The sequence below is a fragment of the Camelina sativa genome, chromosome 20, assembly GCF_030686135.1.
Source record: "Camelina sativa cultivar CO46 ecotype springtype chromosome 20, ASM3068613v1".
Lineage (NCBI taxonomy): Eukaryota > Viridiplantae > Streptophyta > Magnoliopsida > Brassicales > Brassicaceae > Camelina > Camelina sativa.
In genome coordinates this window covers 21,557,418-21,583,676 of record NC_141899.1, presented here as the reverse complement: position 1 = coordinate 21,583,676, position 26,259 = coordinate 21,557,418, and the positions used below count along the sequence as shown (strand labels likewise).

General features: G+C 35.3%; 3 protein-coding genes and 2 pseudogenes across 7 annotated transcripts in view; 4 read left to right on the top strand and 1 right to left on the bottom strand.

Annotated features, from left to right (window-relative positions):
* LOC104771203 (long chain acyl-CoA synthetase 7, peroxisomal) overlaps positions 1–4,329 on the top strand; it is a 55,356-nt gene extending 51,027 nt beyond the window's left edge. For both annotated transcript variants that reach the window (XM_087504750.1, XM_010495696.3), the window contains 22 exons: positions 55–115; positions 229–306; positions 406–477; positions 572–653; positions 808–913; positions 1,003–1,079; positions 1,170–1,214; positions 1,316–1,402; positions 1,563–1,652; positions 1,760–1,839; positions 1,920–2,013; positions 2,093–2,181; positions 2,268–2,356; positions 2,457–2,586; positions 2,712–2,830; positions 2,925–3,048; positions 3,133–3,219; positions 3,297–3,400; positions 3,492–3,577; positions 3,672–3,758; positions 3,845–3,931; positions 4,029–4,329. In XM_087504750.1, coding sequence (XP_087360876.1) covers positions 55–115; positions 229–306; positions 406–477; positions 572–653; positions 808–913; positions 1,003–1,079; positions 1,170–1,214; positions 1,316–1,402; positions 1,563–1,652; positions 1,760–1,839; positions 1,920–2,013; positions 2,093–2,181; positions 2,268–2,356; positions 2,457–2,586; positions 2,712–2,830; positions 2,925–3,048; positions 3,133–3,219; positions 3,297–3,400; positions 3,492–3,577; positions 3,672–3,758; positions 3,845–3,931; positions 4,029–4,124 — 1,970 coding nt within the window. In that variant the 3' untranslated portion in view covers positions 4,125–4,329. The remainder of the gene's footprint in view (positions 1–54; positions 116–228; positions 307–405; positions 478–571; positions 654–807; positions 914–1,002; positions 1,080–1,169; positions 1,215–1,315; positions 1,403–1,562; positions 1,653–1,759; positions 1,840–1,919; positions 2,014–2,092; positions 2,182–2,267; positions 2,357–2,456; positions 2,587–2,711; positions 2,831–2,924; positions 3,049–3,132; positions 3,220–3,296; positions 3,401–3,491; positions 3,578–3,671; positions 3,759–3,844; positions 3,932–4,028) is intronic.
* LOC104772645 (PWWP domain-containing protein 1) overlaps positions 1–26,259 on the top strand; it is a 94,594-nt gene that overhangs the window by 51,027 nt on the left and 17,308 nt on the right. The gene's annotated exons all lie outside the window — the stretch shown is intronic.
* Positions 4,638–4,961, bottom strand: LOC104772648 (small ribosomal subunit protein eS8z pseudogene; annotated as a pseudogene).
* On the top strand, positions 7,099–13,065 carry LOC104771202 (protein ALWAYS EARLY 1-like). Of its 2 annotated transcripts, none has more exons than XM_087504747.1 (18): positions 7,099–7,247; positions 7,739–7,897; positions 8,041–8,139; positions 8,235–8,300; positions 8,440–8,517; positions 8,710–8,884; positions 9,076–9,284; positions 9,387–9,663; positions 9,802–10,022; positions 10,114–10,173; positions 10,401–10,715; positions 10,788–10,966; positions 11,041–11,317; positions 11,438–11,626; positions 11,732–11,869; positions 12,092–12,169; positions 12,279–12,557; positions 12,673–13,065. In XM_087504747.1, exons 2-18 carry the CDS (start codon positions 7,796–7,798, stop codon positions 12,835–12,837), a joined length of 2,907 nt encoding a protein of 968 aa, XP_087360873.1. In that variant the 5' UTR covers positions 7,099–7,247; positions 7,739–7,795; the 3' UTR covers positions 12,838–13,065. The 2 variants fall into 2 exon arrangements, with proteins under 2 accessions (XP_087360873.1, XP_087360874.1); XM_087504748.1 differs by having other exon boundaries at positions 7,134–7,540.
* Positions 21,304–25,500, top strand: LOC104771201 (cyclin-H1-1-like; annotated as a pseudogene). Its single transcript, XR_015592706.1, has 13 exons — positions 21,304–21,617; positions 22,055–22,105; positions 22,184–22,262; positions 22,376–22,488; positions 22,582–22,655; positions 22,828–22,948; positions 23,049–23,117; positions 23,361–23,402; positions 23,551–23,628; positions 24,674–24,732; positions 24,865–24,949; positions 25,081–25,172; positions 25,262–25,500. The product of XR_015592706.1 is annotated as a cyclin-H1-1-like (transcript).

Genomic DNA, 26,259 nt, shown 5'->3' with positions numbered 1-26,259 from the left:
TTTGAGTTCTCTGTTTCTTGAGTTTGAGAGCTTTGAATTGTTTTCTCTCTATAGAGGATAGCTATAGTGTGGTGCTTCCAGAGAAGCTGGATACTGGAAAATGGAATGTCTACAGGTCCCAAAAAAAAAAAACACTCTTTTCTTTGTTTGGTTTTTAACAAGTGTACGAGTTTGTGAAAAATTCTGTCTTTTTTTGTTTTTTGTTTTTTTTTGTTTTTGTCGTGTTAGATCTGCAAAGTCGCCTACGAAGCTCATTAGCAGGTTCCAGGATCATCCGGAAATCGGGACTTTACATGACAATTTTGTGTAAGTTACTAAGTTTAATGGATTATTTCTTTGAGCTTGTTTAATTGGTTGGCTTAGTTTGTGACCTTAATGCTGGATTTTACGTTTTTGTGGATTCAGACATGCTGTTGAAACATATCCTGATAACAAGTATCTGGGTACACGAGTTCGGCTTGATGGAACCGTTGGAGAGTGAGTTTTAAAACTGTTCTTGTGCATTGAGATTTTTATACAAATGTTGAGCCTGAGGGTAGGATTTCATGTTTCTGTGATATGCTTTTTGAAGGTACACATGGATGACATATGCAGAAACAGCTTCTGAACGACAAGCCATTGGTTCAGGACTCTTGTTTCATGGAATTAGCCATGTACGTTTCGCTTTACTTTGAATGTGTTCATTATGAAACTTATGCAATATGAGCTAGCTCAAGTGGCTCCATCAAAATTATGTATTCCCAGCTATTTTTATCAGTCAGGTTCGTTTTTTTATATAAGAAAAAGTGTCCTTATTGAATGGAACAGGGAGCTTGCGTTGGACTCTATTTTATTAACAGACCAGAGTGGTTGATTGCGGATCATGCTTGTGCAGCATATTCATTTATCTCCGTCCCTTTGTACGATACACTTGGTAACCAATCTGAATTTGACTTTTTTTCTCTTTAGGTTGTTGGGGTTGCATGCCTTGTCTCTTCTTAATATGGTTTTCTGGTTATGCAGGTCCAGATGCTGTAAAGTTTGCTGTGAATCATGCTACTCTGCAGGCTATATTTTGTGTACCACAAACCTTAAATACTGTAAGTGTCTTTTGGTTTATTAATGTGCAGGCTAAAATGCAGCACTTACAATCATGAGTTGTGTTTATTCTTTGGTTGGGAACTATGCAGTTGCTAAGCTTCCTAGCCGAAATCCCATCCATACGCCTTATTGTGGTATGTTGTTCTCAAATGTGTAACTTCACTGTAATTTGATATATATATATACACTGTTAGTATTTTTTTACTTATACATATCTTTTTTGCACTGTGATAAGGTGGTGGGAGGAGCGGACGAGCATTTGCCGTCACTTCCTCAAGGAACTGGAGTCAAAATTGTATCATACCAAAAGCTATTGAGTCAGGTAGTCTTCTACAAGGGGTTTTAACTAAACGTGTGGGGTTATCTTGTCACTAGCTATATGAATGGTGACTATGTTATAGCAACTGTAAATGCCTCTGTTTTTGTAATGGCTTTTGTTTGGTAGTGAAAGAGACTTCATGTTGCTACTGGTTATCTTTTAGGGTCGAAGTAGCTTACATCCATTTTACCCTCCAAAGCCCGAAGACATTGCAACCATATGCTACACAAGTGGAACCACAGGAACACCAAAGGTGCGTTGTTTCCAGTTCTTCTCTTGTTGACAGGTGAATGTGTTGTTTCCAATTAAGGCTAAATACTTAACTATATAATTGATTTCATATGTTCTTTGTTTTCGAAGGGTGCTGTGTTGACTCATGGAAACTTGATCGCAAATGTCGCTGGTTCCAGTGTGGCAATAGATTTCTTACCTTCAGATATGTGAGTTGAACCTTTCAGAAGTGACACACATACTTGCAATTCTTGTAATAGAAGATATTAACTATCTTTTTTATCTTTAGTTACATATCATATCTTCCGTTAGCACACATATATGAACGTGCAAATCAGATTTTGGCGGTGTATGGTGGTGTTGCTATCGGGTTTTATCAGGGGGTATGTGAGCTCATGTCTTGTAACATATGAGATGACCTTGTGGTACGGAATCAAACTAATGTGTATACTTCTTGGACAGGATGTCTTGAAGCTGATGAATGATTTTGCTGTGTTAAGGCCAACAGTATTCTGTAGTGTCCCTCGCTTATATAATCGAATATATGATGGGTAAAAATATCACTCTTATACTCTCCATGTCATTTTCAATTACTTATTGTGGAAATTTTATGATATGCTACTCTTAATCTCCACAGAATTACAAGTGCCGTGAATTCATCTGGGGTTATGAAAAAAAGGCTTTTCGAAATTGCCTATAACTCAAAGAAGAAAGCGATCGTAAATGGTATTGTCTGCTAATAGAAACAGTTTAAAAAGTGAACCAAACTATACCTGTTTCAAGCTTTCTGCTTTGTTTCTTTCTTTCTCATGTGTGGTTTCTTCAGGGCGTAATCCGTCTGCACTTTGGGATAAACTGGTCTTCAACAAAATTAAAGAAAAGCTTGGTGGACGTGTTCGCTTTATGGGGTCTGGTGCTTCTCCACTGTCACCTGATGTCATGGATTTCTTGAGAGTGTAAGTTTTAATTCTGGTTTTCTCCGTTTGAACCACTCTGCCATGGTTCCACTCTCACTGATTTCTAAGAATCTGAAACTAAATCAAACAAATAAAATATGGTCTTTGGTCATCATGATGAATAGATGCTTTGGATGTTCGGTGCGTGAAGGGTATGGTATGACCGAGACTTCTTGTGTCATAAGCTCTATGGATGAAGGTGACACATTATCTGGCCATGTCGGATCCCCTAATCCAGCGTGTGGTAAGCAATGTGCTATATCAGAATCCAAACTTGGCAAGACCTTTGAATCCAATATGTATGAATGGTTTGTGTTTTGAAAATGTTTTTTCCTCAGAGGTAAAACTCGTGGATGTTCCCGAAATGAATTACACATCAGATGATCAACCATACCCACGTGGTGAAATCTGTGTAAGAGGGCCAATCATCTTCAAAGGCTACTACAAGGATGAAGAACAAACGTAACACATTTTCCAGTATTACTAGTGGCTCTGGTTATATGTATTGATATGCAGACATGAGTCCTGACACATTTTCTTGAGCAGGAAAGAAATTATTGATGAGGATAGCTGGCTACACACAGGAGATATCGGGCTGTGGTTACCTGGTGGTCGGCTCAAGATCATCGACAGGTTTTGTAAATCGAAAACAATCTTGATGTTTATTTCTTTGCTGTAACAGAGTTGACATGGTTCGATGTTCATGACAGGAAGAAGAACATATTTAAGTTGGCGCAAGGAGAATATATAGCACCAGAGAAGATTGAAAATGTTTATACCAAATGTAGATTTGTTTCGCAGTGTTTCATACACGGTAAGCAAAATACTCTGCTCTCTCCACCAAACCAAACAGGCTTCTTCTTCACTTGTGCTATTTCTCAACCTAGCCATAATGTGTATTGTAGGAGATAGCTTCAATTCTTCTCTAGTAGCTATTGTTTCAGTTGACCTAGATGTTATGAAAGAGTGGGCTGCATCAGAAGGCATTAAGGTACTATTTCTAACTCAATGATATTACAGAGTTTCCTCTGCTTCTTTTACAGAAAATATCTCAAATTTTTAGAATCTTTTCTTGATGATTGCAGTATGAGCATCTAGGGCAGCTCTGTAACGATCCAAAAGCACGAAAGGCTGTTCTTGCCGAGATGGATGGTGTTGGAAAAGAAGCTCAGGTAAAAACAAGACTTGCCTTAAATAATCTTATCTGTCACAAGAAAAAAAGCTATCAACTCACCAATTTAAATTTGTGCTAATACAGTTGAGAGGATTTGAGTTTGCAAAGGCTGTGACTTTGGTACCAGAGCCATTCACTTTAGAGAATGGACTTCTGACACCAACATTCAAGGTAACCAATAACAATGTGAAGTTGATAGCCACAATGAAAGTTGTTTCTTACCTCGGTCGGAGTCTCTAACATTTATGTGCTTAAAACTTTGAAACAGATAAAGAGACCTCAAGCAAAAGCTTACTTTGCAGACGCCATATCCAAAATGTATGCGGAAATCGCAGCCTTGGACCCCATGCCTTCTAAACTGTAAAGATAAACATTTCTTAGAAGTGTTTCTTTTAGTTTTATTTTTGCATTACAGAGGTGGTTATAGAACTGTAAAAGATGGGATTAGAGGTAGATTTGATGATGCGAAAAAAAAACAGGATCGTGCTGTAATTTCATCTATACCGCCTTTCATAATAAAACAAGCAGACTATGCTGCTCCACTAAATCAATCAGTGGAGGTCCGTACAGTTTGGTTTAGTTTTGATTTGGCTGAAGAGGCCTTTTTAGGTTATCTTTTTCTCATCAGTAATATCAGAGACAATGTAATCCAAAAACATAGTTCCTCAGACAATTGAAACTCAAAACATGTTGCAAGACAAAAGCATTAGGCAAAGACCAGGCTCTTAAGCAGCACCCTTGCCCTTTTTTCTGTGGATCTTCTTCATGTAGAAATCCAACTCTTGGTCTCGTCAGGAGACGAGGTACCTCATCACCTTCCTCTCAATCCTTCTTGGTGGAAGAAGCAGCATTCTTCTTCTTGCGGCCAGCCTAAACACTAAAGTTCTGGAGATAACAGGAGCAGCATCCACCTGAAGAACATATATATAACACTCTTGACAAGTGTTTTAGTACCGACGACAAGCTCGGTGTTGGATGCATTGTAGACGACGTCATCAAGGATTCTGGTGTTGTGGGTAACTGCTTCACTTCCCCAAGCGTACTTAACGTTTCTATCAGGAACTCGGATTCTTTTTACCGTCTTGTTGTTGTTTGAGAGGTTGGCGTTGGCAGGGTGCCTTCCCATCTCATACTTTTGCTTTTTCCTACATTGCTTCTGCTTGCCTCCAGTGGCACGCATCTTGTCACAAGAAATACCCATTGTCGCCTATCAGGGATTTCTCCAACAAAGCTGTGCCGCCCTTTAAGAAGATAAAATCCTTGCATAGGAAAATCAATATTTAGACCGGTCTGTTCTTTACATTTTTTTTCCAGTTTCAATCCAATTAATTATCTTCAAATTTGATCATTTGCAAATCTGATATTTTCTGTCAAGCTTCATTGTAACAGTTATCTAAATAATGTTTTATTGATTATGATTTTATTGGAATATTTCAAATTTTAGGTTGAACATTAACTGAAAACTAGTTATTGATTCAAAAAATTTAAACCCACAATCTGAAAATGTTGAATCTAGTTTGAAACCCTGAATATACTGTCAGAGAAATGTGGGTAAAATTATCTTTAGTCTTTATTATCATATACGTAAAACTTCTATAAATTAATAAACACGATAAATTAATAAATTTTGTTGGTTCCGAGTCGGGCTTATGTAAAAGATAATAAAATTTGATAATATAATAAGATAATATTTTTTTTAAATCCTTATGTAAAATATAGTCTCAATAATATCATAATTTAATAATCATATAATTTTCGAATTTTTTCCTAGGGTTAATATCTATAAAACAATTGCTATGTTGTATTTTCAAACTATAATTATACAAAAGACTCTATAACATGTGATAATATTTTTTTAAAAAGTTTTCAATTTCTTTCCAAAACCCAAAACTGAATGGAGCATAGATCCGCAAAAGACCAAAACAATATATGGACAAAAAGACAAAAAAAAAAAAAAAAATCCTGACCTTGGCATTATGAAAGCCGCCAAAAGTTAGAGATTAGCGATCTAAACTGAGAAAAAACTTAAAGAAAGGGAAGATCTGAATTTTACGAGAGAAAGTATCATACTTGGGCTCTCTCTAAGTCTAAGTTAAGTCTCCGTTAGTATGATATTGTCCGTCTTGTACTGAGATGGCAAAGCACGCACAGATTTGTTATTGGGCTCATTCCCGAAATGTCTAATACTAAGTAGTGTTGAAGTTGACTTATATATTAGAAACTTCTTTTAGAAACTTCTTTTCTAATCTTCGGATATGGGACCTTGGTTTGTATCCAACAATACTCTCCCTCAAATCAAGGTTCCCCATTAATATGATATTGTTCGTTTTGACCCGAGATGGCAAAGCCCACACAGATTTGTTATTGGGCTCCTTCCCAAAATGTCTCAGACTAAGTATGGTTGAACATGAATTATATATTAGAAACTTCTTTTACAAACAACTCATGAAGCACCAAGTGGAGGTTTTGAAAATCAAGGAAATTTAATATTATATTTGAAGTAATTATTCTTTTAGGAGTGTCATTTGTTCTCTTTGACCAACAATCATGATGGACATCTTCATAACACACTACAAAAATCTACATAACCTAAAATCTAACAACATAAAAAAATTGTTTAATTATTTGGAATATTTAAAGAAAATGCAAGATAGATTTTCTCATATCTCACAACATAAAAAATTGTTTAATTATTTGGAATATTTAAAGAAAATTTAAGATAGATTATCTCATAATCAATTTATGAGAAAGCCAAATAGTAATGATCAATAGATTGAATGTATTGTTATATTCTTGGAAGGATTTTTAAAAAAGAAATCCAAGGTAGATTCTTTCTCATAGTCAAATTATAAAAATATCAAACAGTAATAGATTAAATTATGCATTCTCTGCGTATTTGGATATATATTAAAGAGATATTTTGTTATATAAGAAAATAACCAGGCGTAGAACGACGTGTGGTAATATAAAGTAAGAAAAAATATACAATTATGAGTGATCCATAATGCATATTACTTTAATTTTCACATTTTCAATATAATTATATTAAATGTTTTAGAACAATGTATACACATATGATAATTATATCCAATTAAAATCTGTAAAAAAAAAGGAATAAAAAGTATGTGCAAAAGCAAATTTCTACATCACAAAAGATGATTTAATATTAATTAATTTATAAAGAAAAAATAGGGTAATTTTCAAACATAATCCCATGTATCCGTTACCACAAACCCTAAAAGAAACCCAAGAAAATCGAACGGTCAATAAAATGAAAAGACACGTGTACGTGTCAGATCAAATAACACAAGCTTTTGATATACTAAAAAAAAAAAAATGACGAAATAAAAAGGGGAAGTGTCTATTGGCTTACGAGAGTTGTTCTCTCAAGTCTGTGTCCTTTTTATTCAAGTTTCGCGGCAACGCCTCTCTTCACCTCTTCTCTCTTCTAATTTCATCTCAATCCTTTTATTGAGCTGTGTAATCGGTGAGTTAGATCTGTTGTTTTGATTTAGGGTTTTTATTTTAAAAAAAACAGAACTAATTTGTGAACTTCACTTTATTCGATTTTTTATTGGAGAGGAGTCTTATGGTTGGATTGGTTTTGGGATCTGTGGATTCTGGTTCGTCGATGCGTTTTTAAATAAAAAAATCGAAGTTCTTTTATTTTCAAAAAAAAAAAAACAAGGAGATTTTGGATTCCAAGTTGTGAATTTGATTGTTTCTGTTTGGTTGATTTTTTTCTTTTGAATCTCGAAGAAACGAGAGAGTATTGATTGGGTAATTTGAATCTGGGTTCTTCTTTTTTTGAATTCCGATTTGGGAGATTCTTTGTTTTCTTTATTGATTGATGCTGCCGAGTAAAGTTTTTGAATTTCAAAACGCTCTCAATCTACGTACTGATGGGAATTGAAAATTTGGGGGGGTTTTGCGAAATTTTTGTTCTTTAAATTAATTGTAACGTCGTATCTTGGACAGATCGGGTTCGTTGGAATCAACTGGGCAGAAGAAATCGGGGGAAATCAAGTGTTTATTATGGCGCCCAGTAAGAAGTTGAAGAGTGTGAACAAGCGCCTCATCAATGAAGCTTCTCCAGTTATCATCAATGTTGGGAGCTCCACCAAAACCAAGCAACGAGTGAGTTTTACATTTTAGAGACTCTCTTCTTCTTCTTCTATTTCGCTCTTCTTTTTTTTTTTGTATCTTGGTTTCTTGAAAACTGAATCAGATGTTCCTTTCACTTATATGTTGACTATGGGGTTGTTTTCTTCTCATTGTAGAAGAAGAAACTGACTGATAAATTGGGACCTCAGTGGACCAAAGGAGAGCTTGAGCGTTTCTATGATTCTTATCGGAAGCATGTGGGAGACTGGAAAAAGGTAATCTGTGTGTGTGTTTTTTTTCTTTTTTTTTTTTTTTGTATGATTTTTCAAAAGTCTTAAGATTACTACTTCTTTCTCTGGAAACATCTTAGGTAGCTGCTGCTGTCCGGAATAACCGGTCTGTTGAGATGGTGGAAGCTCTCTTTTCTATGAATCGGGTATGATGAGAGTTTAAGATTATCTCTCTCTTCAGTTTTGTTTTAGTATTGACATGGAAATTATTTGCCTTAGGCTTTAGAACTACATTATGAATAGTTGAAATACCTTATCATTCATTTGGTTTGCCTTTTCTTCCAGGCATACTTATCCTTGCCCGAGGGAACTGCGTCTGTAGCTGGCCTCATTGCAATGATGACTGATCATTACAGCGTCATGGTGAGTTGTTTATTTTATTTAACTTCATGTTACCTGACTTCCTGCTTGATAATTCAGGTGCAAAGTTGAAGAGTTTTATTAATCTATATTTTTCATGAAAACGAGACATGTGGTTAATTGGTTGGGTCAGATTGTCTGTTTAGTAAAGTTTTGTGGTCCAGTTTCTACATGCTTATGGTAATTTTTTTCTAGGAGGGGAGCGAAAGTGAAGGAGAAGACCATGATGCCTCTGGAGTACTGAGGAAACATCTGAAGCGCAAACGTGCTAAAGTTCAGGCTACTGATTTTCAAGAGGAAGTTATTCCACCACATTCAATTGCATCAGCAGAAGGATGCCTCTCACACTTGAAGCATACACACGCTTATGGTACCATCATTACTTCCCCCAAATTGTGTTTTCAAAATTTATGGTTTCAAAGATGCTAAAACAAGCTGCCTTTTATTTTACTTTTTTAATTCAGAGCATTCATAGCGTAAGCATGTCTCGTGGAATTCTGTGTCAGAGTAACAAATTCATGTTCAAGAACGTAAAATTTGTTACCTTTTTTTTTTTTGCAGAAAAAAGGCAACGCGCCACTGGGAAACGTACACCTCGGGTTCTTGTAGCAATTACATGTGAGAGGAATAATAGAGAATACTCTACTCCACCAAATAAAAGAGCCAAGAAACAACTTGATGCCAATGATGATGCATCAAGAAGGGGAGGAGGCTCTCCATATAGAAGAACAGAACTCAGTGACAGCACACCACTTAGGCTTGGAAAAAGGGTATTTGTTATAGCTCTAGAAATTTAAGGTTATTGTCATTTCTTTTCAGTGTAGTCATGATCCATTGAGAAAACACATTTCTACTGTTTTTGCTTTTGCCAGTTACAAGCACAGGAAGCTCAATTCAAGCACCATGATAGTTCCATGTTTGAGAATAGTGTGAGAATAAGTCGAGATAAGAGGCATAAAAAGGGAGCTGCTGATAGAGATAGTGCATTGTTGATGGATATTGAAGGACTTGTTTCCGCGGAGGTTCCCCAGAAAGGAAAAAATGTGAGAGTTGAAGAAGCAGAAGGAAGTGATGATGATGGATTAGAAGCTCTGAAGGAATTGGCTAATGTGTCAGTTGCACTGGCTCCGACGGGTTTGATGGAATCAGGTTGGCATTGACTGTTTTTATTAATCTGGGGTTGTGCCATTAAAGATGTATATTGTGCGGGTAAAAGAAGAGACCCATTAATAAATATATGTTCCCCTTTCATCTATTTATATTTTTTACTTTTTGTGTTGAATCCAGAATCATCTGCACAGCGGGAAGAAGAAAGAATGGCGAACAACGTGGATGAGCAATCTAACACTCTGGAAACCGTGTCTACAAGCCATCACAGAGAAAAAGAAAAACAAGCAGGGCCAGAAGATAGTCTCTTACATGCAATTTCAGCCGCCGATAAAAGTAAACCAAAGTCTGTGCAGGAATCCGTTGATGTTGGCACTTCAAGAAGAAAACGTAAAACAAAGGTTTGAAAGACAATTTTCTCTTTGATTTTCTATTTATCTCGTCGTTGCTATGTGCATCACTTAGCTATATGCAAATTACATTGAATGTCAGGTGCTAGATGCTGAAGCTTCTGAAGAGTCTATTCAGATAAAATCATCTCTAGATACTAAGGTATTTTGAAATCTATATATATGCAAAATCCGCGTTAATTTTCTCCTATTTGCAATTTCTGGCTTGGATTTAGCCGTACTCTGTGATCTGTGGTTGCTTGTCTACAATGTAATTGTTAGGATCCTTGACATTTCTTTCGATCAAAGCTGCTTATGCTTTAGTAATTTTTGTTGATTTTTGTATATAGCTTGTGCGTCCTCTCATGCTTTTTGTGTATTGCATTGCAGGAATCGACTGAAGATGATAATTTGAAGACTCTGGTCGGAGCAAGACGTTCTGTTCAAGGTCCAGTGAATCAGCTGAAAACTGCAAAGACCTTGGAAGAATCTTCTTCAGCTAGTGATAAGAAAATAACTGGACCGGATGCAGTAGTGACAGCTACACAAGTTTCAGGTTCGGGTCCAGTGACTTTGCCACAGAAACCTCCAAACAGGCGTAAGATGAGTTTGAAGAAAAGTTTACAACAAAGAGCTATATCTTCTGAAACCACTCATGACAAGCCACTTAGTTGCAAAAAGTTTTCAGAATATGAATTACTAAAGGTAGAGACTCTAACTTCATTTCTCTTATACGAATCCAAAATCTGGTCTTTTATTTGCTCATTTCATTTACAGGAGAAAGTTTCGACTTGTCTGTCATATCCATTGCTACGTCGATGGTGCATATTTGAATGGTTCTACAGTGCTATTGACTATCCCTGGTTTGCAAAGATGGAGTTCACTGATTATCTAAATCATGTGGGGCTTGGTCATGTTCCAAGACTTACTCGTCTTGAATGGAGTGTCATTAAAAGGTTTACTAACTTTCCTGTGTATGTTGATGGAAATATTAAGATTTGAAAAGGTTACTCATTCTGTATTTTTCCAGTTCCCTCGGAAGACCTCGGAGATTCTCTGAGAGATTCCTACAGGACGAGCGGGATAAGCTCCAACAATATCGTGAATCTGTGAGAAAGCATTATACAGAGGTCCGTGGATGTGCTAAGGAAGTGCTTCATACAGATTTGGCCCGGCCTTTATCAGTCGGGAATAGAGTCATTGCCATCCATCCTAAGACACGGGAAATTCGTGATGGCAAGATTCTTACTGTGGATCATAACAAGTGCAACGTTCTGTTTGATGAATCGGGCGTGGAGTTAGTTATGGTAAATCACAAACTATACCAATTCGGCTGACACAATTTACTTCTTTGTGATTCACAACTAGGCTTCTTTGTCCACTTTTTGTATATCTCAGATGATCTAATAAATCCCTTTTTTGGACAGGACATTGACTGCATGCCTTTAAATCCATTGGAATACATGCCAGAGGGTCTGAGGAAGCAAATCGATAAGTGCTTGTCTATAAGCAAAGAAGCACAGCCTAACAGACACTCAAACTCTGATGCATCTGTTCTGTTCTCTCCTTCTGTGCTTGAGAATGTCAACTTCTCCATGAATCCTCCTTCGAAACAGGTAAACAAAGATGGGCGTTTGACTCGTGCGTCAAAGCTTTGATCTTGGTCTTTCTTTCCACATACTTTTGGTAAACTCTGTGCATAAGTCCATAATTCTCTGCAGGATGATATCAGGAAGTCAGTTTTGTTTGATAAAGTGTTAGCAACCAACACTACTGATCAATCTGTCGCAACCAATAGCCAAAAAAGAGGAACTGAAATTCAACGACCTCTGACACTGCAGCGTACTTCAGATGCGCAGGTAATGAATTTGTATGCCTTATTTGTGGGTATAGTAGGTAACTGAATAAGCTTTAAGTTAATGATCTGCTATACCCGTGGTAACTGTCTTCTGATTGCTCAGTTTTAAAGTATAGACATATTTTGTCAAGTTTTGTGCCGGTTAAAGTAAATCAATATCTGGATTGCTCATTGCTAATAGTAACAGCTACAGAAATTCACCTGTCATAATTCTGCTTTCCAGGAAATGGAGCCAGAAATGATTGAAATCGTCAGTGGTTCAAAGACAATAGCGCAAGCAATGGTGGATGCAGCTATGAAGGTAGTTGTAATATATATATCTAAAGAATTCAGAAACTCTAAATACAAAGAAGCCAAAGTGAAACGAAACTATCTCTTTTGTTTAAATTGTTGTCAATTTATGGTTCTAGGCTGCATTGTTGGGGAAGAACAACAACAACAACGAAGAGGCAGGGAATATGGTCCAACAAGCTTTAAACTCAATTGGCAAACATCAGCCACTAGATAACTCTATAGTGTCTTCTGGTATCAAGCATCAACAGCATACCAATGGAAGCTTGGATCATCATCCCTCAAACACAGCAGAGCCGATTAACGGTTTGGCATCACAGGACGGATCAGGAAAAAACAAAACGCAAATACCTTCAGAGCTTATCACCTCTTGTGTTGCAACTTGGCTCATGATTCAGGTAAATTGAAAGTCTAAATCTAAATCAAGAATTCAAAGTTGTTCACTTGCCTGAGATCGAAATACATGCAGTTGCGGTTTTGATATGAACTTATTTGTGTTATATCGACATGCAGATGTGCACAGAGAAGCATTACCCACCAGCGGATGTGGCACAGCTGATGGAGACAGCAGTGAGTGGCTTGCAGCCGCGGTGTCCACAGAACATGCCGATCTACAGAGAAATTCAGACTTGCATGGGATGGATCAAGACTCAAATCATGGCTCTTGTAAGAACATGAAACAGTTGTGTTCTATATAATTAACCTGACATGTGGAAGAAGAAGATGTTGATATGAGAGATTTAATTGTTTGGATTGTAGAGGGGGGGTAAGCGTAGTTTTATAGTTAGTTAATAAATTTGAACAGCTCTAAAAGCTCTTGATAGTTAGTTAACCATTGATTATGTAAATTTGGAGCTATTTCTTTCTCAGTTTTGTCTTCTTCTCCGTTAAATATGCTTCATGCAATTGTTGATGATGTTTTTTTCTTTTTCTTGGGTCAGTTAAAGATTTTTTTAAAATATAAATTTATGATCCAAGAAATAGATTCTTTTTAAAACTCAAATATTTACTATTAGCATCCTTGTTTACGTAGAACGATTCCAATAGGAAAAAAAAATACGCAGAAATTTAATTATGTTTAATAGACACCTTTAACAAATTTGAGTTTTTAATTTTTATATTTGAAACAACTACTATAACTGTGAGTCAAATTTAAAAATAAATAAAACAATCATGGATTTGGATGACCAATAATCTATTGGTGGATTTGGATGTGAGTTTTTTCCACGGTGAAGGGTTAGGATCGATGCTCTGCAGGGTCAGCTTAGAGCCTATGAAGGCAAACTATTGGTGGGCTAGTGGGGTCTACGGGACGGGTTGTCACATAAATTCTTCTAAGGGACAAGAATCACGCTCTTCTAAGGGAACATACTCCCTAGTGTTCTATAATATTCACTTCACTTGGTTGAGGATGACAGCTTGCATTGGTGAATAACTTGTTTATCCGCTGGTTGGTCGTACGATTCTGTTTGTACCTCACCTGTAGAGGTGGACCAAGTTAAAGTTATTGACGGACAAATATTGTCAACCAAACAGATCTGGTCCACTAAGGAGACGAAAGGACATAATGTTGTCCACTAACCTATTCGGACGTTTAATATGGTCCACCGGAGGCACAATAAGATTGGTTTGCGGCAGAAAGCCTGCAGGGTGGAGAAAATGGTTTCATGTTACTGATAGATAAGTGTCGTCAACCAAGCGGTATGGTCCATTACGAGAGCGAATGACATAATTGGGATAGACAAATGATGTCAACCAAGCGATATTGTCTACTAAAGAACGAAGGACATAAATGTGGTGGACAAAAACTTTTCGGGCAGTAAATCTGGTCCACTAGAGGCAGAATAAGATCGATACATGCGTAATCAGACCTGGTGATGGACAAGTAGAGTCAAACCAAGCAGATCTGGTCCACTTTAGAGGTCGAAGGACAAATTAGAGATGGACTAAACATGATTGAGCATTGGATCTGGTCCACCATAAGTTCAACATATGTGACTTTTTGTGCCACAAAATTCACCACTCCTCCAATTTTTTTTTTCTTAAATCATCTCTTTCTTTAGTTCAAGGGTATATTGATCTTTTCATTCTCTACTTACCCCACAAAACTGGCATTTTTGGCGAGAGAACAAAAAACTGGCATTTGGAAGAAATTTTTGAACAAAAATGGCATTATTAATAAAAATCCCTTAAAGTTTTGTTTAAAAATAATTAAGGTAGAAATGTAAAAAAAAAGGCCTAATTTGGTAAGAAAAATATATATTTTGTCCCAAAAATTAGTTTTTAGTATGAATTTGAGTTCATTTTTTTTTAACTTTTAGTGTAAATCTACTAAGAAAAGGCCTATAACCTTTTTTATAATGTAAAAGATAAAATATTTTTGTTACTCTAAGGCCTCTTAGTTAGACTGTGCGTAGGGCATCCAATAATACTAGACCGGCGCTGGTCGTCGTCGCTGGACTCGCTTCCTCTCATCGTTGGTCATCTTGTGCTTTTAATATTTTAATTTCTTTCTTTTTTTACACGCGGAGCTTGGCTCAATTTTGCTTTAAAAACCAAAAAAAATTACGGTAATTTCAAAAAATTAAATTAAATCCCTAACAAATTATTGTCTCATTCAATTAATGTTTTATAGTGCTCATTCGGATAGTTGAACTGACAAATCTTAGGCTAAGGAATTGAAAACAACTTAGTGATTAGTGCTTATGATTAAAAATTTGAGAATTTCTCAAATCAACGGTTGTTATATTAGTGCTTATGATCGAACAAATGTTCCATGAATCGCAAGTTATTAGATATTTTAAAAATTTTCTTATAAATCAGTTCTGTGATATCTAATTGTTTTTAATATTATTTTCTTCTCTTTAACATTAATTTCCAATATAACACAAATTTCCAATGTAACCTGGAAGAATTTTTTAAAATATATATTTATGATCCAAGAAATAGATTTTTTAAAAAATCTCAAATATTTACTATTAGCATCCTTATTTACATAGAACGATTCCAATAGGAAAGAAAATACGCAGAAATTTAATTATGTTTAATAGACACTTTTAACAAATTTGAGTTTTTAATTTTTATGTTTGAAATGACTACTATAATTGTGAGTCAAACTTGAAATAAAATCATGGATTAGACCAAAAACTATAGTTTAATTATTCATATTAGTGTTGCCGCTATACTGTATCACAACTTTATTTAGAGTCTACAGTAATACATATGCCTTCAAATTAAAAACTCCGAAAAGCCCCAAAATACCTTAAAGGCTTTAATAAAACTTTCACACACACACACACAGTCACACACACAAGTTTAAATAACACTAGGTATTCGTCCACGCTACGCGTGGGTTATTTTATAATCTATTATATTTTGAAAAAAACAAGATAAAATAACATGTTATTATTATTTTATTTTTGGTGTACATCAAAATTTTAAAACTATGTAGTATGAGTTTAAATAATTAAACAAAATTAAAAACAATGATATTGTAAAATTATATGAGATTTGAAATATGAGAGTTATAGTGAGATATGTATCTTTCTTTTAATAGATAATACATAAATCAATGTACTAATTGTGACTATTTGAGAAATACAAAAGTGGAATAAGTGCATATTAATTAATTTTTAACAGGTTCTTTTGTTAAAAAAAAAAAAAACAGGTTCTATTATATTAAATTAAGTTTGTTAAGAACACTACTATGATTTTATTATGAGAGTTACAAACTAATTTTTTTAAAGTAGTGTGCTTTAAATGTGAGATACAATGTAGTTTCTAGGGAAATCTGATGGGAACAATGTATTATTTTAATGTGTAACGTATTCCTTTGTACTTTTCCAAATCATAAAATTAAAACCCATTTAATTATTTAAAAGTGAGTGTAGTTATATTGGTGGATCCATAATTTGATTCAAAAGTATGATATATTACACATTGATCGTTTAAAAGGAATATGAACATCTAGTGCTCAAACAAAATTAATGTTTTTAAAATTCTTTATCAGTAAACTTGAATTATTTTGTTAAAATATGAGAATTTAAATTAAAATTATGAAAATTATAAAAGAAATATGAATAAATTAGTAAGATGTTAGAAAGAAAATAAAAATTGAAAACAATGTTAAATATATATATATATATATAATACTTTCTAAAATAAAATATAGATCAAACTCTTACAATATTTTTTATTTGATATATAACCCATATAACAACATTTAGAAGACGTGTAAAGTGCATTATTCTAAGTACTTAACAAAAAAAAAATGTTTCTCTCCCGAGCAACTAAGGGGGTGTTATTGAACAAGGATTTTAATAGATTTCAATTATTAGTGGATTTTAGAATTCAAAACTTTTCTAATTCATTTAACGTGATATTGTTGTCATTATTAGTGGATTTGAATGACATTACTAATGGATTTGAAAGTCATTAGATTTTATTATTTTTGAAGTTAGATAAAAATAAAATAAATTACTCATAATTATATCAAATAAAACAAAAATATGTCCGGCAATATTTTCTGGTTTTGTCGATCTGAGTTGGAGATCTGATTGGGGTTTCTTCTTGATTTATGGTGGTGGATCTCTGCTGGAGACTCTTGTTGTTTGATTCAGCTGTTAAGAGTTTTGATTTTTTGGATCTGAGATTGAAAATCAATCTTTTAGGGTTTTCTTTCTATGTGATTTCTCCCATGTTCTTCAATCAAATGAAACAAAAACAAGAGGAACAAACATCTTCAATCAAAATGAAACCAGAGATATAAAAAAAACCAGTGAAATTGTGTAAACAGTTAATTTGATAGGCAGAATCAGATCTGAGGATCTGCAAACTGTGTCAAACCCTAAAATGAAAGATCACAGTGGTCTATGGAAAGGAAAATAATGGCCATCAACGAGAAAGGATGGGTTAAAGGTTTCCAGCATATCATATTGAGTTTTGGAAGACAAGATTCAGAATCATTTCAAGCAACAATTCAATTTTTTTCTTTTAACAAAAGTAATGCGAAAAGCATTTTGGAGTTTCATCTATAAGATGATAGCCAATTAAGAGTGTATGAAAAAGGAATTTAATAGATTTATTTTGTTGCCTGTAAGACTTCCGTCTGGAAATCAGGGTCACTTCCACTTCTTCATCGAAATTATGTTCAATTTCCTTTATTTGTTTCAATGGTTGTATTTGAATGGTTGTATGAATCATGTACCATTTTTTATGATATAATATAATTGATTTGCCGTTAAAAAAAAAAAAAAAAAAGATTTAGAAAAAGTTCTTAAAAATCTGAGATTTGAGATATGGTAGGAGAGGAGAAAAGAATGATTACTTATGTATGATGATAACCCAAATTAGATAATGGAGATGAATCTTTTTTTTAAATAACAATGTTAAATTATTACAATGATATTTCATCTGGTTTTGTAACCCACACAACAACAACAACAACAACAAAATTTAAAAAAAAAATACAAAAAAAGATTTGGGGAATAGTGACGATATGAGAGAATGTAAGAATGGAAAAGTGATAAAATACAAATATGAGAGAATGATTATTTATATGATAAGAATTGATGGCAATTATATCACATTTAGATTTATGGGAGTTACATTTATAGTTTATTTTGTTTGAACAAAATTCAACTAAAGTTCATCTCACATGGCATATTATTCTATATTTATTATTATTTCATACTTAACTTATAAATAATAAGATTAATTATGTTAATATATTTAATATCCAACAATAACATATATGTATATATATATATATCTATATATATCTATATATATATATATTGCCAACAATAACATATATTACATACAAAATAAAAAATACAAGAAAGAAAAAATTAAATACATATATAAGTAAATATAAAACAGATATAATTAATTTAAACAATTTTTTTGGCCAAAACCTTTTTCTTTTTAATAATATTGATAATGGGCCTACCCGATCGAGTTGGGTTTGGCCTTGAAATATTACAAGTTCTAAACAGTTACAAAAAAGAGAAAAACGGTAGTCGACGCCGTCGCCGGAAAGGGGATCAGATCCTACTAAATATTTGGGACAGACACTTGAACCCTAACACCAGTGGGTGCAAGATCGACGGCTTTGCGGCAAAAAACACCAGATCGAAACTGAAAGCGGAAGCAACCAAATTCTGCAACGGTGACTTCTCCGGTGCTCCGCTTGACCTGCTACAGATCTTCCGGCAAGCTCAAATGTCCGATCGCAGGTTCTGCAAAGACAGGTCCCATTCCTAGCAACCCGCTCACTCAGATCTAACACCCCTCTCCGAGCTTCGGCAACCACCGCATCCTCTAGGTAGAGAGTCTTCCAATCCGGTCCGTGGAAGCAAGAATCGTGGCAGTGTATGGGAGATGATGGCTCAATCCATCCACCATAAACCAAACCCCACGAGAGCCCAGAAAATGCCAACCTCCTTGGTTAACCACCGCGACTGCGCAACAAACCCTCCTGATTCCCACCGACTTCTGCCGCAGCTGCAGCTTAAATTTGACGGATGAACCACGAGAAAGCTCCACCGCGGCCAAGCGGCTTGATCTAGAAGCTTCTCTGCCCGCCAACTAAGAAGCCACAGTCGCATCAGATGGGAGACATTACCACACCGCTGTTGCCGGAGAAGACTCTTACCCACTGCTGTCCTTCCCTTGCAAATCCAAGACCCGCACTTAAGAGCCGCCCAACCTTACCTGTCAACGCGACCTCACCTTAACCGCAAAGCACCTCCACGGTGCTCACCAAAGCCAACGAACCCACCGGAAAGAAACATCGACACACGGAGACGCCAAACCTGATCTGCCAGATCTAACCACGGATCTGAAGCCGTCCTCTAGCAACTTCACCGAGCCTTCACTAGCGACCACCACCAGACACGACTCCGCTTCACGCGCCGGTAACTTACCGGAAACCACCTACCAGAGAGACCAAACCGAAGAGGTGGGACCACCTTGCATAAGCAGAGGAGACGAAGACGGAAGGAGACTAACTTAAAAGGAGGAGAAACGACGCCCTCTCCGGCGCTAGAAGGCAACCGGAGAGGCAAAACAAAATAGATCTGAAGTCGGAACTTTTTGGTTTAGAGAGAAGGGAGAGAAAGTTTTTAGAGAGAGAAGTCGGAACAAAATAGTTCTTTTGGCCAAAACATTACTTACTATGATAAGACCCTCTTGCATTATTCTATATCTAAAATTATAAATTTAGCAGAAGAAGAATTTGTTTTAAGGAATCTGTAAATAATAGAGAAATATGAAAGCAGAAGTAACAAATTAGCTTTTCACAAAAAAAAAAAAAATTATTTTCATCAGAAAAAGGCTAGAATATACTGCATATATGTTATGTGGTTGGTTTGTTTTTTCACAAATTAGATTTCCATATTCAAATAAAGAGTAATTACAAAGCTTTTATACAGAATTATTGTAACACAATTATTACATACGCAGATGTATATGCCATACACTAAGAAAAATACAGCAGAAGGGAGATTGACGATGCTTTCCGAAGAATAGTCTTACTCGCTAACCGTTCATAAGATCGGTTAATGTCCAACTTCATATTTGATTTTCTTCTGTTATGATTTGCATGCAGCATCTTGTGGCTGAACTTTCTTTTTGCGAACCATAACTGTAAACCTGATGTGTCCAAACATAACTCTGAAATGTAGACATAATGGTACCAATGCTTCCGTACCAAAGTCTTTCTAACATATATGGACTTTGTAATATTCGGAGAAACCCTCAATACTTTATTTGATCTTATACTTTGGCCAACACCATCATTAACAACACCCAAAAAGCAATGTATTTGAATAGGCACAGCCGAAAGTTTTTGACTTTGCAAATGTAAAATCATTGCCACGGGAATAAGCCAAGTCGTATCCATCTCTTGAACAAACTGGATCAACAACGTAACCTGAGAATTATAATAACCAACACTAATTCCTTGTGACCATATCTTGATAATAAAGTCGCATTCAAGCTTTGTTAAAACATTCTTCAAACTCCATCTCTGCCCATTACCAATAATACATTGTCGCCTATATGTGATAAATCCCTCCATTAATTTCGATATGCCAGTACAACAATAGCCTAATCGATGTAGTCCTAAACCCATCCCCCAAACAATGGAATCACCAAAGGTTACTCCAGGATCCCAAATCTTAATTTGATATATGTTTCTCATGTAGTAAATATCCAAATTAGATTGAACAGAAACTATATGGGAGATGAAACGGCAACCATCAATCGGAGATAGAAAGAGACTGACACAATTACTCTTGGGCTGTGGTTTGAGTAAGGTCAGAAATACACTCTTCCAGAAGAAGAGAATGAAAACGTGAGTTTGAAGAAAATTCCAACCGCGACAGAGACGAAACAACAACACAACCCTTTTCCGACTCAAATGGAAGACTCCCGGTGAATTTTGGGTGTGATGAAACACCACACATGTCGAGAATGGTGCCAGGAAAGTTGTCGGATTCAGATCTGTCCACACCGTCTTTCCAATGGAGCAAATGATGGGGAGTTGAAAACCGGATATGCCAAGATAATTAACTAAAAAACTATACAAAAAGAGAAATTGACGCCAGAGAAACCAGCGCCGGCCAGAAATTATGGAGATCGAGAAACGATTACTATAGAAGCGGCGCTTTCAGAGAGAGAGTTTTTCCGAAGCGACTTATTTTTACTTGATATAATTCTGTGGTTGGTTTATGATAGGTAGAATCAACTATTTATAATAAATAAGATTTCTCTAGATTATGAGTTTTTTTTTAAATGAGTTTTAAAAAAAAAAGAATCATAATAGTGACATAATCAATTAGAAAAAATCATAATGGTGGTAAGTGGGTAATTAACTTCAAAATAAATTATATGGGCATTTAGTAGCAAGTAATATTGTAATTATGGATTTGTAATTGTGATATATAAAGAAAAATAAAATAAAATATGAAAAAGAAAAAATATCAAATGAAAATCAGCCAATAGGAAGAGAGTGAAACCTTATTTATATATATATATATATATATATATGATATTGAAAAATTGATCTAAATTTAAAATTTAAATTTAAATTTGGGTATCACTTAGGGTTATTGCTTTTGACCAACGATGTCGTTTTGTACTGCCAAGTAGTATGTATAGCCGGAAGATTCTTCTCCGAGCGAGCGAGCGAGGCACACACAACCAGCGAATACAAAATCTGTAATTAGGCATAATCTGGCTCTACCGTCTCGTCTCGGAGAAGAACGCATATAGTACATGTATGTTTCATTGAGGCGGTCCTCCCACTGAATCCCTCATCCCTTCTTTTTGTTTTTTTTGTTTTTTTGTGTATTCGCCTCCTTGTGGCAAATATTGGAACTCGTTGGGGGAGCAGAATGGCGGATTTCCAGACATCAACACAACGAGCCAAGTGGATCTTCACTCCCCAGAAACTGGTAATCTGCTTTCTTTTTCCCATTCTCTCCTTCTTCTGATCACTTTTTTTTGGTTTAAGAGAAGCAATTACGATATCCCTTGTTATAATCAGCTTTTCATTAAATTTTACAACTTTTTGTTCATCCATCTTCAGGGTTTACTTTGCTTTGATTGCATCCTATAGATTACCTTTGTCTGTGTGTGTTTTTTTTTGTTTTGCTTGGGCTAATAATGTGAAGCTAAATGGAAGTGAAACTGTTCCTTGTTCATTGTTCAACAGAGATTATTTAAAGGGCTTCTTTTGTTTGACGCAAGAGAGTCTGATTATTCCATCATTAGAGGCTTAGACCGAGCATTTTGAACTCTTGTTACTTTATTACCCGTGCCTATTGTTATTATCTTTAATTCTTGTGTAGATATATGGTATTGCAACTAAGCTGTAATGTTGTCATTCTAGGCGGAGAGATATAAAGCTGCTAACCAGAGGGCAGTGCAAATGCTGGATAAGGTCTGTGTGCTGCAACTGTCTTGATATTGAACTTTGTCTCTACTCATGTTAGATTTTTAACTTAATTTTTATTCTTAGTGTGGAACAACACGAGTTGAAGTAGATGCCAGTGGATCACTAACATATCCTAAAGATAAACTTGATGCAGGTGATCAAGGTTAACTTTTTTTTTCTTTCTTATGCATGGTTCGTTCAATATCTTCATACATATCATTATAGCTTTGTTAGTCCAAGTGTTAAGTATGTTATGTTTTGCTGCTTTACTCTCAGCTGATAAAAAGCTTAAGCCTATGAACGTTGATGAAGAACGCTTCATGAGAGCATATTATTAGGCAAAGGTCCAAGAAGTGTGCAGTGCCTTCAAATTTCCTCACAAGATTCAGGTGCATTACTCCTCTTTGAGATACAAGTTTATATCAAGTTAAAAATATATTACTTCTCTCTGTATTCATGTTTTTCTTTCTAATATTTTGCAGGCAACTGCCCTTCAATACTTTAAAAGATTTTATCTGCAATGGTCTGTTATGCAACATCATCCAAAAGAAATAATGTATGGTTCTTCTAAATCCTTAAAATGGTCAAATGCTTTACTTTTTCCTAAGATAATAGTTTGAAAAGTTTTATTTATCAAATTGTGTTAAGCATTTTGTATCTCTGACAGTCTCTTTCCCTTTGATCCAATGTTGTAAAATTTAGACTAATTGTTGCCTTTCCTTGAACAGGTTAACCTGTGTGTATGCCTCTTGTAAAATAGAGGAGAATCATGTATCTGCTGAGGAAATAGGAAAAGGGATTAATCAAGATCACCTCATAATTCTCAAGTATGAGATGGCTGTTCTTCAGGCATGATATGAATCATTTAATCTGTTGCAACTTCCCTCTGTTTATTTATCCTTGTTCTTTCACTATTCTTCTGTTCATATTAGATTAACTTTATGTGCAGAGTTTGGAATTTGATCTGATTGTTTATGCTCCGTATCGTGCAATCGAAGGTTTTGTCAACAACATGGAGGTAAATCTGCCCGTCTAAATTTTTGTAGCTTTTCTTATATCGTCACGAGACTCTGATTGAGTTGATTGAAAATTATGTTGTTGCAAAAGCAAAATTCTGAAAATGTTATCTTCAACGAAAGAAGTTGGTGAACCATAATAGGAAATTGAAGCTTTTTAATACTTTCATTCGGTGTGTGTAATTTTTCATTCTTGTTACACTTCATGTTGTTTCGAAAAGTGACATCATCCTATCATCTTCTAGGAATTTCTTCAAGTTAGAGATGATGAAATCCAAAAATTGAAGGTATAATCTATTAATATTCCCTTAACCTTTACTAAGTTTTTTAACATGTGTAACTGAACTTGGGATCATAACTGCAAGTCGTTTTACTTTCGGGCCTTACTAAAGTTTCATTTTCTCATACTGGCATAACGTTTCAAGTACTCTGCAGAGTTTGCTCGAAGCTGCGACAGCAGTAGCTGATAAAGTTATCCTCACAGATGCTCCACTCCTCTTTCCTCCTGGCCAGGTGGCATGATACTTTCTTTTGTCTCCCTTGCTTTCTTTTTTTTTGAATCAGATTGAAGATACATAATAAATTAATAACTCATCAAAGAATCTAGTTGAACTCATGGTTTGGCATATTTCAGTAACGCTCAAATATGCTACTCAAGACTAGGCATGTCAATTAGGGCTAAAACCCGCGGGCTGGCCCGGCCCAGCCCTGAAAAACATCGGGCTCGGGCTTAAAAATATATGTCCAGAAAAAATCGGGCCTTTCGGGCTCAGCCCGTTTAGGCTGTAGGGTTTTTCGGGCTTAGCCCGACCGGGCTCGGACCAGCCCGAAAAGCCCTCTAACAAATATATTTTTACATTTTTGTTAATATTTTTGTTTGATTGCAATATTTGATTAACAATTTATTGTAAATGAAGTTTTAAACTCTAATCATAGTTTTCATATTTACTTAATAGCCATACTTAATACTTTAAGATTTTTATTAATGATATTTTATATGAATTATATATTAGTTTATTTGCTTAAAGTATCAAAATTTTATTTAGTTTTAAACCTTTTCTATTAAATTAAGTTGGTTGTAGTGAATATAGATAAGTTATTAAATTTTTGATTGATTTGTTTTATAGTGCACCTTCAAATACTGTTTTTTTAGGCTTATAAGTTTGAATTTTTGATCGGTAAGATAAGCCCGAAAAAGCTCGAAAAGCCCTGTAGCCCTGTTAGGGCCGGGCTCGGGCTTTGAAATATAGGCTCGGAAATATTTCGGGCCGGGCCGGGCCGAGCTCAAACATATGCGGGCTTTACGGGTTTCGGGCCGGGCCGGGCCAGCCCGGTTGACACCCCTACTCAAGACGTGATGGTTTTTTGTTTTCTCTTTTACAGATATATAGGTGAAAACTGCGTTGACTAATATATATAGTTTAGTAGTTTAGCTTATCTTAAAAGACTTACCATGTACCTTCTTTCAGCAGTTTTGTTTCTTTTGGCGTATATGTAACAATACAAGTATCACAAAGTGTTGAATTATTTCTCAATTGTTAGATGTGTGTCCTTGCAGTTGGCGTTGGCGTCTTTACGTATTGCAAATGGGGCTCTTCGAGTGATCGACTTTGATAGGTTATTTCTCTTCTTCTATATCCATCTCGATGATTTTCAATCTCCTTGGCCTCTAAACAAACCATTTGGCTTAAGAGAACCTGCGATGATATTCAATAGGTTGGATTTTCAACTAAACTGCATTTGGTGCAGGTACCTAGAGAACATTGTTTCTCAACCAAACTCTGAGCACACGACTTCAGAGCTTACAAAGTTACTTGATGACATTGAATATTTGGTATGCACTAACTTACAAATTTTCACAGAACAATGAAACGTGCATATCTTTTTTCTTCTTCTTTTTTTGTCACAAGAAACTACCATATCTAAAAGGCAGATTTGCTATATGCTCTCTCTATTTTTTTTCAGGTAAAGAACTACAACTGCCCAACTGACAAGGACATGAAGCATATTAACCGGAAGCTAAAATCTTGCCTAGGCCATAGTTCCTCACATGACGAGTACATGAACCTTTCTACTTTTCAATCTTTTAACCACTTTACATATTTCATAGTTGCAATTGACGCTCTTCTCTATTCAATCTCCTCAGGAGTAGTAAGAAACGGGAGAAGAGGTCAAAGCACAAGTCACACAGGAGCTCCAGTGCTACACCAAACGAGGCACCGATAGGTTAAATTCCTCCTTGTGCCATTTGCAATTTTCCCTTGGCACGTTGGTTAGTTTTAATCTTATTAAATGAGAAAATCCTCTCCCCATGTTGTTGTTCTTACTAGTAAAATTGAACAGATCTGAATAATCTCATATTGGAAGTTTATGTCAACACAAAAAGTCTGTTTATTCTGAAGATGTCGATGAAACCTTTAAACCCAATTCAAAACTACCATTTAAGTTTTAAGTTTCGGGAGTACACAACAATCTTCCAAATGGTTTGTTAGATACACAGATCATGATGGTTAGATACACAGATCACTGTGAAAAAGTAATATTGTATCAGTCAACAGTCATTCTGGTTGTAAGATAAAAAAAAAAAAAAATGAACAGTGGGTTGCAAACCTTATTCTGGTTCGATAATTGGAGTGAGTTGGGACAGTTATATGGGCTGCTTAGGTACTATATAGACATGTGTTGAATCAAATCACATAAGAGATGGATAGGCTCATGCATGTTCTGTTCCTGACGTAGCATTATAAAGATATGATGAAGGGTAAGTTTAAGCCGACATGTTAGCTATATTTTGCATGCATCAAGATCAAGCCTGATCATTATAATTTCTCGTAAGCTAATAAATTAAATACTTGGGTTCACCCCTAGGGGTGAACCTCTCCATTCATCCCCTTATAAAATAAGGAAATAAAATATGTATATATTATTATAAAATTAAAAAAATTAAACCGCTCTTGAATAAACCCAAACCGACATATATAAAATCTAAACCCTAACTATCTCATTTGTGAACCTAAACCGATATATAATTTCGTTCTACTTGTAAAATCTAAACCCTAACCATCTCATTTGTGAACCCAAACCGACATATAATTTTGTTCTAATCGTGAAATCTAAACCCTAACATCTCATTTGTGAACCCAA